General features: G+C 49.9%; 1 protein-coding gene across 1 annotated transcript in view; it reads right to left on the bottom strand.

Moving 5' to 3' along the window:
• The window catches only part of LOC129346375 (phospholipid phosphatase 3-like), a 38,549-nt gene extending 25,887 nt beyond the window's left edge, over positions 1-12,662 (bottom strand). Inside the window, exon 1 of the mRNA XM_055003723.1 lies at positions 11,992-12,662. Coding sequence (XP_054859698.1) covers positions 11,992-12,178 — 187 coding nt within the window. The 5' untranslated portion in view covers positions 12,179-12,662. The remainder of the gene's footprint in view (positions 1-11,991) is intronic.
• Between the last annotated feature and the right edge of the window lie 1,054 nt (positions 12,663-13,716).

The following is a 13,716-nucleotide window of genomic DNA, read 5'->3' as shown; positions in this document are numbered from 1 at the left end:
ATTGTTGTTGCTTCCCCCCCCCCCAAAGAATCTTGGGTATTGTAGTTTAGTGGGAACACTGAAAATTCTGCATGGGTGATCCCGGCCTTTCCCCCCTCTCCCAGAGCACCCAGGAGGTAGGGAATCTCCCCTTTAAATTATCTGCTCAGAAACCAACTCCCAACTCCTTCTGTGAGGCGGTGCCCACGGCAAGGGCTTCTTGAGATTGTGTGCTGGACTAGATGGACTACCCCTCATGAAACTCAAAACCAATGCGCCTATTTTCATCCAACGCATGTTGGAGGGTAGACAGGTGTATCTTCTCTCTTTCTGCAATGTTTAGGAAAGAGCTATTCCAAGGTCCTGGATATGACCCCAGACAGCCCCATGCAGTTAGGGGTGGGACACAGGGAACCTGGCACGTTGCGCTTTTGTGATTGGGGAGGAGGGCACAAGATGTTCCGGTGCCTGTTGCAGAATATACCGGTGGCCCTCTGTCCCACACACACATATACACACAGAGATGAATAGGAGGCACAACTCACCAGCACAAACCTCAGCATGGAATTGAATGGGGACTTCACTCTATCACTGAGGCACATCTTTCTTCCTCCCCAATGCCCAGAATGGCTTGCAGACATCACTGCTTCCCAGCAGATCTGAGCTGCTCAATGGCAGCCATTTGCCAGCTTGGATCTCTAAAACCCAGCATGGCAGGGGCGGCTCCTGCTTTGCTTTATCAAGACGTACAAGCCACATGGAGACAGTGGTGGACCCCCAAGCTAGCTGCTGCCAGCCCAAACAGGGCAGCACAATCCCTGTTGCAGGCGGCCTCCTTAGGTTTGCCAGGTCCCTTGAGGTTCAAACTGGAGGATGGGGAGGAGCTTGTATGGGGGGCATGATGGGAGTGCTTATCTTGTGCATGCATGCGGTGTGCACATGCTCCAGGGGGTTCCTGATCTGTTCCCACACCTCCCCCCCCCAACCAGGTGAGAGATGGTGTGTGTGTGTGGGGGTGAAGGCTGGGAGTGGGGGATCTCCCACCCCCACCGTTTCATCCCTTCGCAAATAGGCCCAGGACTTAGCTGTGTGTTATGGCAGCCATCCGTTCCTTCTTTCATGGGAATCACCCACACGTGATTTTCCTGTTTATATCATGCAAACAGCGGAGGAAACCCCCAAAGATGGAAAAGGTCCACCTGCATGCAATTTCGCAGACATACAGCAGCCTTCGGTATTCAGTTCCAAACCCATCTTTCTTCAAGTACCCTCAGGGGAGTGGAAATTTCACTCCTCCACTTGCGCTCCTTCACTCCTCCCCACCCTCTCCACTTCTCCTTCCTTCCAGCTCCCACTTTCCCCACCCACCCCCTGCTTCTTCCTTGCTGCTCGAATTCCTACTCTCCCTGCATTTGCTATCCCCCTTTCCCTACTCCTGCTGCCTTCGGTTTTGTCCCCCCACCCTCGAGGCTTTCCTCTCCCATCAGGTCTCCTCCCAGCTCTCCTTCCCTCACTTACCTGTCTTCCTTTCCTCCACAGCCCCTGCACCCCCATACCCAACTCTAGCTTCCTTAACCCTTCCTTCCAAAGAGGATTTATTTTTAAAATGGAAAAATTCCAAATGTTGACACGCCTGTGTTTCTACCCTGGCCTCCACTTTGGGCTGCCTAGCCAAGGCCTCACAAGGTAATCTAGGGAAAACGTGCAACTGTGTTTTATTTAATCCCTCCTCTTTTAACATGAAGGGTTTTCTGCAAACCTGGAGGCTCTACCAGGATTGTAGAGCCCTCTTTTAATTTATTTTAAATCCACATGGGAAATCCATACCTGGCCGTTATATATACAAACTGGAAGCTTGCTTTCTCTCATAGCTTCACGCAAGAAAGAATATCAGAGTATCACGTGTAGGTAAGTTTAGCAAAAACAAAATCATGAAACCTAATTAAGAAAGAATTTAAACTATCAAGATCTATAATAAAGTATATTTTACACAAGTTTCTGTGTAGTCATTCAAAAGGTATTTCACTGCATAACCATCTACAACCAGTTAGTTCATAAAGTGCATATACCTACAGAGAACCTTAAGCTCACATATACCATTCATATAACATACTGAAGTGCTAATGCCAGATAATATTACATATAGCAATTCCTATGTCCTATATTTGGAGTGTACAATAGAGAGTGCTATTGGCAGTCAGATACATCAATATTGCACTAGCCCAAGCGTTGTATAACACAAAGATTACAACAGTAACCAGCAAGCACAGTCCTTCGTACAATATATCCTGCTTTGTTCCATTCATTAAAAACTGTGCTGCTGTCCAGTCCATAAGTATCAGATCACATGCTGAATAATGTTCATAGTAGCAAAAGGCAGAATTCTTGCAGAAAGCCCTATGAGATGTGCTGTCTGGCTAAACTATCCTATCTTTGCAGTCAATGACAGCTCACTAATTTGGCCACCTCAGGCCCTCCCTGCCTCTGCCACACCCACCTCCATCCAGCAGCCAGAACAGATGTTCCCTCTCCCCTTTAAAAGCTTCATGGCCTATAGCCTCTAGGGCTTCCTGGACTTTCACAAGTTTCCTTCATCGCCTGAGAATTTGGCATCATGTTGGTTGTCTTGGCAACTCTTCCCTGGGGGTTCCTTAGGCAACCAAAATGATAGCCAAACTTGCACAAAAGGACAGAATCACATGAGAATTTGGGAAGCCTTATTGGGCATGCGGGATTTTGAAGAGCGCCGGGGAAACGAGGGGGCTGGGCAGAGACAGCAGTGAGCAAAGCGGGACAAGAAGTGGGCAAAGGGTGGGCGAATTTTGCCCCTCTGCTAAAACTTGCCATCTAAGACACTTCAAGTTGACTTCATGATACAGCCGGCCCTGTTTCCAGCCACATGCCCACGTGGCTGGCTAGCACCTGCTAAAACATCTGCTGGTTAGAGGGCCCTGTTGAGTGACTTGTCCGTACCTAGGAGGACTGGCTAGCAGAACAGAAAAACACACGCACCGATAGGAAAAAATGGAGCATGAGATAAATGGTGTACATTTGCTTTTACTGCATAATTTATATGTTTCGTATATTCTCAACATCTTTCCCCCACAACTCCTGGTTTCATGTTCCATTCCCTGGAAGCAGCTGCCATCTGGATGCCCAGCTCACTCCGTGCTCCCGATAACAGTTCGTTGTCTCTTGCCTGGTGCTAAGTGGCCAAAGAGGGCCCTTAGGTCTCATCTTCCTCTGGGAAGTGGACTTCTGATCTCAGAGAAACAGGGGAACCTCAATGCACCTCAAGGTTCTCCCTGTGAAGATCTGCACCTCTTGCTAGACGTGCATCACTCGATTTCAGCAGTTAACCAGCATCTCCCTGTATCATTCTAGCTTGGTAATTTTAAATAGTAAGAGGATTAGGTCCAAAGTGCCTGTTAACACATTTACCCAGAATTTGCCTTGAGTCTCAGTGCAGAGGGTGGGCTACAAATAGTGTAAACAGGTAAAATATGCTCAGTTAATTAATTGAACAATTTGTATAGTGCTATAATAAAAAGTGCCTTGACCTGGATAGCTCAGGAGAGTCTGATCTCGTCAGATCTCAGAAGCTAAGCAAGGTCAGCCTTGGATAGTAATTGGATGGGAGACCTCCAAGGAGGACCAGGGTTGCAGGGGCAGGCGATGGCACCTCTGATAGTCTCTTGCTTTGAAAACCCCACCAGGGGTCACCATAAGTCAGCTATGACTTGAGAGCACTCTCCACCACCACCAATAAAAGATACTTTTTGATACATGGGAGAGAAGAGTAAGATAATTTTGTTTAATGAACACAACCTGCCCAGCCATCACTAGAAAGAAGGGCAATCAAGTGTTTTCCTTTTCACTTCCTAATACTGTAAAGCACCAGAAAAAGAAGAAAACCCCAGAAAGTCCCCCTAAAGTCTCGCGCATGCTACTTAATCCATTACAGCCCAAGTTGATTATTGTGCCAATTAAACGTTGCAGCACCACTGTACGTTGTTTCCAATGTATGCATCGCTGTGATGGGACAATCCCTTCCTCATAAGGTGCGTCAGGACCCTGTCCCGAATCTTGACTCTGCTCTGATAGGACTTTCTTCCAACCCCACAGAGCACAATTCCTTCAAACAGAGTGTGAGGTAGGCTGCCATTAGCACTCTCTTCAACCTCTGTACAAAGTTAGTATGAGGATAAATGGAGGGGGGGGGACAAAACCACCTGAAAACCTTAGGAGGAAGGGTGGTGCACTAAAACGAATGGCGGAAGTGTATCAAGCAGTTACCATCAAGTTACACCTTCTTAAATTCTAGGTCCACAGGAGCCCCTGATGACATAAGCCTGGCGTATCTACTGCAATGCCTCAGTCCAATACCCAAGTATCAAATCAGGTGCTGGGCACTGAAATCAGCATCCTTTTAAAAATCTTTCAGTCTTTCTCTTTCTCTCTCTCTGTTTTCTACCCTGTCATTTAAGGTTGTGAAAAAAGCTTAAAAGTTCATAGTGAAATTTCAGAAAGCTGAGCACCAGCCCGAAAGAGATGATCTCTGGACTCTTTTTTTTTTTTAAAGTCTGGGAGAAGTGGGAAATTATTCAAAATAAATCAATACCTATGTACATTTTTTTTTTTGCAATTTGAATGATGGACATGGGCTGCAGAATTAGCCTGTCCTAGGCCCAAATAACAACAACAACGACATTCGATTTAAATACCTCCCTTCCGGACAACTTAATGCGCACTCAGAGCCGTTTACAAAGTATGCCATTATTATCCCCACAGCAATAATCACCCTGTGAGGTGAGTGGGGCTGAGAGAGCTGTGACTGACCCAAGGTCACCCGGCTGGCTTCAAGCAGAGGAGTGGGGAATCAGACCTGGTTCTCCAGATTAGAGTCCTGTGCTCTTAACCACTACACCAAACTAGCTCAAAATGGTGACCACTTTCCTTTGAAGCACAAAGTACACACTATCTTGGCTACAGCAGCTGCAAGGGAGGGGTTGGGGATTTCCTTCTATGCGGCTCCTTTTGTAAAGGCCAAACCAACAGAAGGTCCGGCTGAATGAGGTTTCCCGGATCCTAGTCTGACATTCTAACTGCTCTAACTGGCCAACCAGGAGCTTGCGCTGAATTTGGAATTCTGGGTTGCCAGAATTTATAACTCACAGGTTTGACTGCCCTCGTCAATAATGGCTGCTGCTCTTCAGAAAGTATAAAAGGTGATGATGTGTGAGGGGCAGGGCTTTTTTTCAGGGGGAAAGCCGTGGAACGGAGTTCCGGAACCTCTTGAAAACAGTCACATGGCTGGTGGCCCCGCCCCCTGATCTCCAGACAGAGGGGAGTTGAGATCGCCCTCGGAGGGCAATCTCAACTCCCCTCTGTCTGGAGATGAGGGGGCGGGGCCACCAGCCATGTGACCATTTTCTCCGAGGGCAACCCACTGAGTTCCACCACCTCTTTCCCCAGAAAAAAAGCCCTGGTGAGGGGGAATGGGTGGCACATAAGGAGGAGGCTGACCTTTGTACTGCATAGTTTCACTGCCATTCACACCACCCATCAGACGAACTTTCCACTTTAAAAACTGTTTAGTGTAATATATATTTCATGTTTACAATATTTCATGTTTGCAAAGTGGAACACATTTTATTTTCATACTGAATTTCTTATCTGGTAGGTTTTTAGGATAGCAAAAAATCCCTCAACCATCGGTCTTCCAAGTGCAGTTTATTTTTCTGTGGTTGCGCTCTGTGTGAAAGGGCTAAAGCCGACTGAACACGGATTATCAGAAGCACAATTACAAGGAGCAATGCCAGCCCAAAGACACTGGCGGAGGCAGATATCCTTCAGCGACTACGTGAGAGCACTGAAAAGATCCTGGTAGGGACCAGGGAACCACGGAGGCTGAAAGCCCCCCAATACAGAACTCTGGAATGAAGAACTGAGGAGAAAGTGGTCAAAATGCTTCTCCTGATATCCACAGAGCCTCTGTTCCTGCTAAACAGCGTCTTGCTTCAACAGAAAAACAGCCTAGAATCCAAGCCAATATAGGCAATAAAACACAAGGTCATAGATACAAGAACTATTTTATTACAGAGAACACAAGTTTTGTCCTCTGTAACAATCTGGAAAGCCCCATTTGTTGCACTATATTGAAGAAGAGAGGAACAAACTCCAGCTCCCAGGCTGGCTGGGAGAGGTGGGGGTGGCCAGGTGGCCTTGCAATGCACTTGGAAATTGCTACCATTACAATCTGGGCCGTTTCCAGATGGCTTACCTGCCTCCGGAACATCGCGCCATGTTGCGGGAAAAACGCGAAATATCGCATTTTCTCGCGCGAGTTTTGCACGACATCGCGCAAAGGGCCTAATTAAAGAAGCACCTGGGCAACGTCTCCCACCCCGGGGAACTCCAAGGGGACTTACAAGAGGGCCCTCATCGGTTAATAGACATGCTTCCTGGTTAGTCAGATGAACCTTTTCAGGGCAAGCAATTCTGCTCTTAACAAATCTGCTAGCACAGGGTTTTTTTGTCCCAATTTTAACACAAAAATTGTCTTTGTAAGTGATGTTGTACTGGCAGAAGCTCATACTGTAGTACTTTGGAAACGCCACCTTGAAGATGGACTCCAGAAGCAGCAACCAGGTTCCAAAGAATCTCTGTCTACATTAGGAATTAGTTCTCTCTCTCCAGCAAACTTCACAACCTTGTACAAAGTCAAAGATACATCTTGGGCTGTCTCTAGGTATTTTGTTTTCATGATGCACCCGCTCTTATAAAAGTGAGTCGCTGTGCTTTGTCCAACACCTAAGCATTGTGTAGAGAATACTAGACCCTTACTGGTGAGCAGAGGCCAGCCATATCACGGGAAGATGCTGAAAAACGCTGAGCCATGCCTCATGCTGTTCCTTGGAATCGCTGACTTGGTCACATGGGGACTTCAACATGTGAGGCCACGTCTGGCGTCCTTGGCTCATTGAGACTGGAGATTTATAAGAAAGCCCCTCTCGCCTCAAAGCTGTGGAAGCTTTTGAAATCAGATCACGCTTCCACTCCCTCTCTTTTCAGTCCCATGAGGCTGGCAAGAAGCAACCTGGCAGAGTCTCTTGTTTGACCCCCTCATGACAAAGTTCTCAGTTTTGGATTCAGCCAGGATTTTTGCTGGCATTTCCTGCAGTGCTAACGGAGCCCCACTCTGAACAGTTATAGCAATTAGAACACATGAGAAAAGCAAGTGAAAGGATAAAAAAAATCCCATATGGCTCCAGAGCCAAACTTGACCTGGTATAGAATCAAATGAGATTGTCTGAGACTCTCCTCCTCACAAAACATCTTATGCAGGGATGCTCAAGGTGGATCAAGATGGGTAGCCGTGTGAGTCTGTCTGTAACAATGGAAAAGAGCAAGAGTCCAGTAGCACCTATAAGACTAACAAAATTAGTATCTGAAGAAGTGAGCTGTGGCTCATGAAAGCTCATACCCTACCACTAATTTGGTTAGTCTTATAGGTGCTACTAGGAGCCTGTGGCACAGCGTGGTAAGCTGCAGTACTGCAGCCCAAGCTCTGCTCACGACCTGAGTTCGATCCTGGCGCAAGCTGGCTCAAGGTTGACTCAGCCTTCCATGGTCAGTAAAATGAGTACCCAGTTTCCTGGGGGTAAAGTGTAGATGACTGGGGAAGGCAATGGCAAACCACCCCGTAACAAAAAGTCTGCCAAGAAAACGTCATGATGCAACGTCCCCCCATGGGTCAGCAATGACTCGGTGCTTGCACAGGGGACCTTTATCTACCTATAGGTGCTACCGGCAATGCTCAAATGACTTACTTTCTGTGTGGTCTAATATTAAAGTGTACTCTGTCTCCCTAGCAGTGCATGTGTATCTACAATTGGAGAACAAGTGTAAGTTGTTTCACTTGAGCCTCCCTGTGTAAGATGTTTTGTGTAGCGAGACTCTGTAAAAAAGAAAATGAAATCCTTAAATTAAGGCATCTTGGAGGGCCGGGTGGGATGCTGCAATTACCAGTATGTAAAGGGAATGGCAGGCAAAGGTTTTTATAGGACAAAAGGACTTCTTGGGGTTCCTTGACAAAAAGGAAATGATAGAGCAGCGATGGCGAACCTATGGCACGCGTGCCACAGCTGGCATGCAGAGCCCTCTCTGTGGGCATGCGAGCCAAGTCGCCGATCGCTAGGTCCAGGGATCATTTGGAGGGGGAACGCCTGGAACGGCGTTCCAGTAGCTCTGAGCAGAGATCACATGGGTTTTGGCCCTGCCCATGTGATTCCTTTTCCTCAAGGCTGCCTCCCTGCTGCCCGTCTCTTTAGCAGCAGGAAGTGGAGGCAGCAGCAAGGCTGCTGGGGCTGGCTTTCTAAAGAAGAGTAAGCTGCTTTGATTTAACTTGCTTTACTTTCACTCATGGCTCTTGAGTGAGAGAGAGAGAGAGCTTGCAAGCCGGGCTGCTGGTGTAAAGAAGGGCAAACTGCTTTGATTTAACTTGCTTTACTTTCAGTCGTGGCTCGTGAGTGAGTGAGTGAGAGAGAGAGAGAGAGAGAGAGAGAGAGAGAGAGAGAGATGTTAATTAGTTCAGATAACTGTATGAGTTGTTTTTTCTTAACTAAAACCTCAGTATTCAGGTTTAATTGCAGTGTTGGCACTTTGAAATAAATAAGTTGGTTTTGTGTTGCAGTTTGGGCACTCGGGCTCAAAAAAGGTTCGCCATCACTGTGATAGAGGTTAAGAGCTGCTGGTAATCCAAGTGTGCGCTTTATGTCAGTGCGCTGAAATAATCACACCAAGAGCTTCTTGTAAATACTAAACGGTGCAATCCTATGCAGAGTTACTCCAGTCTAAGCCTACTGATTTCAGTGGACTTAGGCTGCAGTAACTCTGCATAGGATTGCACTGTGTGTGTATATCTAAACTGCCATCAAGTCACAGCCCCACTTATGGCAACCCCACAGGGTTTCCAAGGCAAGAGATGAACAGAAGCGGTTTGCCACTGCCTTCCTCTGCATACCCACCCGGGTCTCTCTTGGTGGTCTCCCATCCAAGTATTAACCAGGGCTGACCCTGCTTAGTTTCTGAGATCTGATGAAATCAAGATAGCCTGGAGCATCTGGGACAAGGTACTTACTGTGTGTGTTTACTTCTTAATCAAGGACTCACAACAACCAGTGTTTGGGCTGCAGAAAGCTTACAGACATTACTCAGCATGTTGGCTATTAGAAAAGTTCAGTTGCATGCTTTCAGTTATGCAAAGGGGCTTTCTTAGATGACCCTTTGTTGATCTCATCAAACGATCATTTGGTAAAAGGTTGCTAAATCCTGCTCTAACCCTTACCATTGAGTTCTAATGAAGAGGAGGAGGATTTCAGCCATTTCCATGTATCCCCACTTGGGTGAATCATCTCAGAAGTTTCTTTGAACAACGAAGCATAAAGCAAATTAATTCCAGGATAGCAATCGAACCAAACCACCACATGCAGCAGCCTAGACTTTTTGAATCCAACACACTTTTTTTTCATTAAGAAACTCTCACTTGCTATTAATGCCCCTAAAATGCCTTCACTTCCCACAGTTTGGAGAAATCTGAGGAGTCTAAAGCACTTCCTTCCTACCATGCCCAGCACCTCCTTTGCCCTCCTCTTCACCCCTGTTTCAAGCTGCTTCCTATTGGAACGCTGCCAGAAAGTAATTTCAAAAGACTGGGGCAGAAATGAATGAGATGAGCTGGGATTTAAACTCCAGCCAAAGAACCACCCCGGTGCTTTCTGAACCCCTTTACCAATTCACTAACACCATGGAGGTGGAAGCCAGTGCTGAATATGTGCCATAATTCTATGCAAAGAATCGGGTCTCCTCTAAATCTCAGTTTGCCTTAAAAAAAAAAACCTACTAATTTTGTAGACCTTGTGGGTGCAAAAATATGTGCTGGCAGTGTGTGGCAATGCCCAGGGAATTGTCAGAAACCAGAGAAGTTGCTGAATTAGATTTCCAAAGGTCAGACAACAGGGCTTGCGTGATCTGCATAGCTCCTTACCCCTCCCCTCCATGGACGCAAGCCCAGAGTTTGTATGAATGCTTTCCAGAGAAAGCCAGGCAGATCAAAGTGGGTGGGGGAGAGTCTGGGACATTCACTCCAGATCCTAAATTTATTAAGTCGATTTCAACAGAGCTCGAAGCCTCTCAGAGAGTTATATCCAGATCCATCTGTTTCCTGCTCAAGCACCTCAAATTGTAATCCAAAACTGCTGCCTTGGAGTGGAGCTGGACTCTAAGAGGAAACGGGGCTGCCTGACCACGTGCTGTCTTTCCAGTCCTGCTTTGGGGTTTGGAGGGTAGTTGTTGTGTAGCACCAGGGAGCAGGAAAGGAGTATCCCTAGCCACTGAAGAAGGCTGGGGAGGGGGGGGACCCTGCATAAACCAGGGTTGCCAACTCTAGGTTGAGAAATTCCTGGAGATTTGGGGGGTGGGGCCTGGGGAGGGCAGGGTTTGTGGAGGGGCCTCAGCAGAGTATAATGCCATAGAGTCTACCCCGCCCCCCCCAAGCAGCCATTTTCTCCAGGGGAACTGATTTCTATTGCCTGGAGATCAGCTGTAATTCCAGGAGATCTCCAGCCACCAGCTGGAGCCTGGCAACCCTCCAAAGTGTTTGTCAGGAGAAGAGGTTCAGCAGGCCTAACAGAGCCCAGAAATACAATCCCCATTTGAATAAAGGGGTTTGAATCATGACCCGTGTGGGGCAATGGTATTGGAATAAAATCCAGGAGAACTAGGTTCGAATCCCCGCTCTGCCTGGAAGCTTGCTGGGTGTCCTTGGGCCAGTCGCATGCTCTCAGCCTAACCTACTTCACAGGGTTGTTGTGAGGATAGTATGAGAAGGGTGAAGCACATTCTTGGAGGAAGGGCGGGAGAGAAAGAAATGCATTAGGCAGGTAGGCTCTTGTCCCACAATGACACTCAGAAGCAATCGGAAAGCCAACGACTGACCACTCCAGTCCTTTTCAGACACATCCACAAAGGCCCAAAGATAGCCCAAGGGAAAGGGAGCCAGTCTTGGGCTGCAGCTGCTTTCCTGACAGCAGAGCCCCCAAGAGAAACGCCAGCCTCTGGGTCGAAGGAGGGCCAGGGGTAAGGCTGCTCAGCACCCGATTCCTGGACTGGCCAGCTGACCCCTGGGAGGACTGCCTGAATCCAAGGGAACTGGAAGGCAAACTGGATTCTGCATCTGCTTCCACTCTGTATTCCACCAACCAGCCACAGGCGGCTGCATTTCAATGCTTGCCAGGCCAGAATGAGGCCTGTCATTCATAGGGTCGCCATAAGTCAGAGGCGACTTGACGGCACATAACACACACAGGCCAGAACCAAACTCTAGCATGGGTCCCAGTAGAGTGAGGTCCTTCATGCATGCAGCTTGCATGCTCGAACACAGAGCTAGCCACACGTTTCTCAGTCCTGAAAAGAGCCAGATGCTTGCAGCCTGACGTGCAACGTTCCCGGCTGCCTAAATATCTGAAGTTCAGAAGACTGCAAAGCCGTCAAGGGCAACCCGTGCTATGAATCAGAGCCATTGCAAAGCACCAATCAGGAAGCTTCGGGTTACTCAACTTTTGTCTGAGGCGGAGGTGTGAGTCTGCCATGGGGGCAGAGTCCTGGATCCCCCTGGCTTCAGAGCATAAACTCCCAAGGGAACCTGGACAATCATTGACCAGGCAGGAATGAACCATTGCTGGGCAAACTGGCCGGCTCACCTGTCTGTCAACATCCTGCCAGGCGGGGAGGAGACTTTTTTTTTATTCCTCCCCAGCTGCAGAAGTGTAGGGAAAATCCCCCTGTGCTTGGCAGGGCAGAGCAGGCAGCGGACCACTTTCCCAGGCTGACACGCGTCTTGGAAAGTGGCCGCACGGTAGAGTCGTCTGAATGCACCCATCTTCAGAAATCCCGACCACCCCCCCCACAATCCCCAATGCGCCTGCCCTCCCACTCCCGGCCCCTACTCACCCGCAAGCAGGCAGGCGATATCTAGAGCCACCAAGCTCTTTCTCAGGACAACTCCTGGCCGGCCGGGCAGAGACCGGGATCTCCGCACAGTCACCCGGACTTCTCCACGGCCTCCGGGCCACCTCGACGGTTCGGCCAAGGGCTGCTGGGGCAGATCGCGAAGGAGTTCGCAGTGAACTTTTTGCATGATCCTTGCAGATCTAGTTCCCCGGGGCAGGATCTAGTTCCGGGGTGGGGGTGGGGGGCAGGAGAGACCCGCGTCCTAGTCCCAGGTGACACGCCGAGGGAGGATCCAGACGTGCAGTCCCGGGCAGGCTGGGCTGAGGTCCAGTCCCCGGGTGGAGGAGCAGAGGACTGATCCCGGCCCCGGCGTCCTCCAAGTGCCCGAGCTCGGCCGAGGCGAGGGCGCGGCGGAGTCAGCGGCGGCGGCGGCGGGGCGGGCGGCTCCAGGGGCAGCCGCGCAGCCTGGGCGCCATGCCCGGGGGCGCGTCCGAGGGGGCCGCCGCAGTTCGAGCCCCGCCGTCCGTTGCCGAAGGGGCGGGCGCAGCCGCCTCGGGGCAGAGACCGTCCGGCTGGCGGCCACGCGGGTCCCCCCTGCCGGCGGCCGGGAGCCGTTGGGTGCCTCGGCGCGCCTCCCCAGCAGCGCACGGCCGGCCCGGCTCGCCTGGGCTCCCTTCCCGTTCCCTTCCCTCCCGCCCTCTCCCTGCACAGCCAGCAGCTGGCGCGGCCGCTCCGCCCTCTGGCCCGCCGGGCTGCGCGCCTGGAGAGGGAGGCAGGAAGCGAAGGCGAGGAGGAGGCTGCCCGCCTCGGGCAGGGGCGGCGGGGGCGCCGGCCCTCCTCCCGACCCTCTCCCGCGCCCCTGGCAGCGGCCGCTCGACGCCCTGTTCACACGTTTGACCCGTGGCCAGCGCGCACTTGATTTTTTTCAAAACGGGGGACATCTCGTGTCCCGTTCCGATGGGCGACCCATTCCTCCAGGGGCAGCTGTTTCAAGGGGGGGGAACCACCTGCCAAGCAGCAGCCTTGCCCATTTCCTGGGCACGTTGCCATCTTGGGGAACGATGGCGAAACGGGCACAAGGGGCATCCAAGCCACTGAATGCGTATCACGTGGCCAGTGCGCGCTTGATTTTTTCCAAAATTGGGTAAATCTCCCGTGTCCCTTCCAGTGGGCTGCTGTTTCAAGGGGGGAACCACCTGCCAACCACCAGCCTTGCCCATTTCCTGGGCACGTTGCCACATTGGGGAACGACGCCTCAACAGGCACAAGAGCCAGAGGAGGTAGCCGTTTTAGTCTGTAGTCGCAAAATGGTAAAGAGTCCTTTAAGACTAACCAAATTTATTGTAGCGTAAGCTTTCGAGAACCACAGCCCTCTTCATCAGATGCATCTGATGAAGGGGGCTGTTGTTCTCGAAAGCTTACGCTACAATACAGTTGGTTATTCTTAAAGGTACTACTGGACTCTCAACAGGCACAAGGGACTCCCAAGCCGCTGAATGCATAGCACTGGGTTCGAGTTTCAGCATAGGCTCTGGGAAGGTTGTCAGATCCAGGGTTAGAAATTCCTGGAGATTTGGGGGGGGGGGGTGGAGCCTAGAGAAGGCAGGATTCGGGTCTTTGAATAGGTAAACTTTATTAGATAAATACGTAGTTACTTGGAAACCCCTTATAGACTCTTTGCAGGAAATAGAGAAATTTGTGCTTTTGAAGATTAAGCGCGGGGGG

The sequence above is a fragment of the Eublepharis macularius genome, chromosome 19 (assembly GCF_028583425.1).
Source record: "Eublepharis macularius isolate TG4126 chromosome 19, MPM_Emac_v1.0, whole genome shotgun sequence".
NCBI classification, from domain to species: domain Eukaryota; kingdom Metazoa; phylum Chordata; class Lepidosauria; order Squamata; family Eublepharidae; genus Eublepharis; species Eublepharis macularius.
Note: the sequence above shows the minus strand (reverse complement) of the source record. Positions and strands in the feature narration are given on the sequence as shown.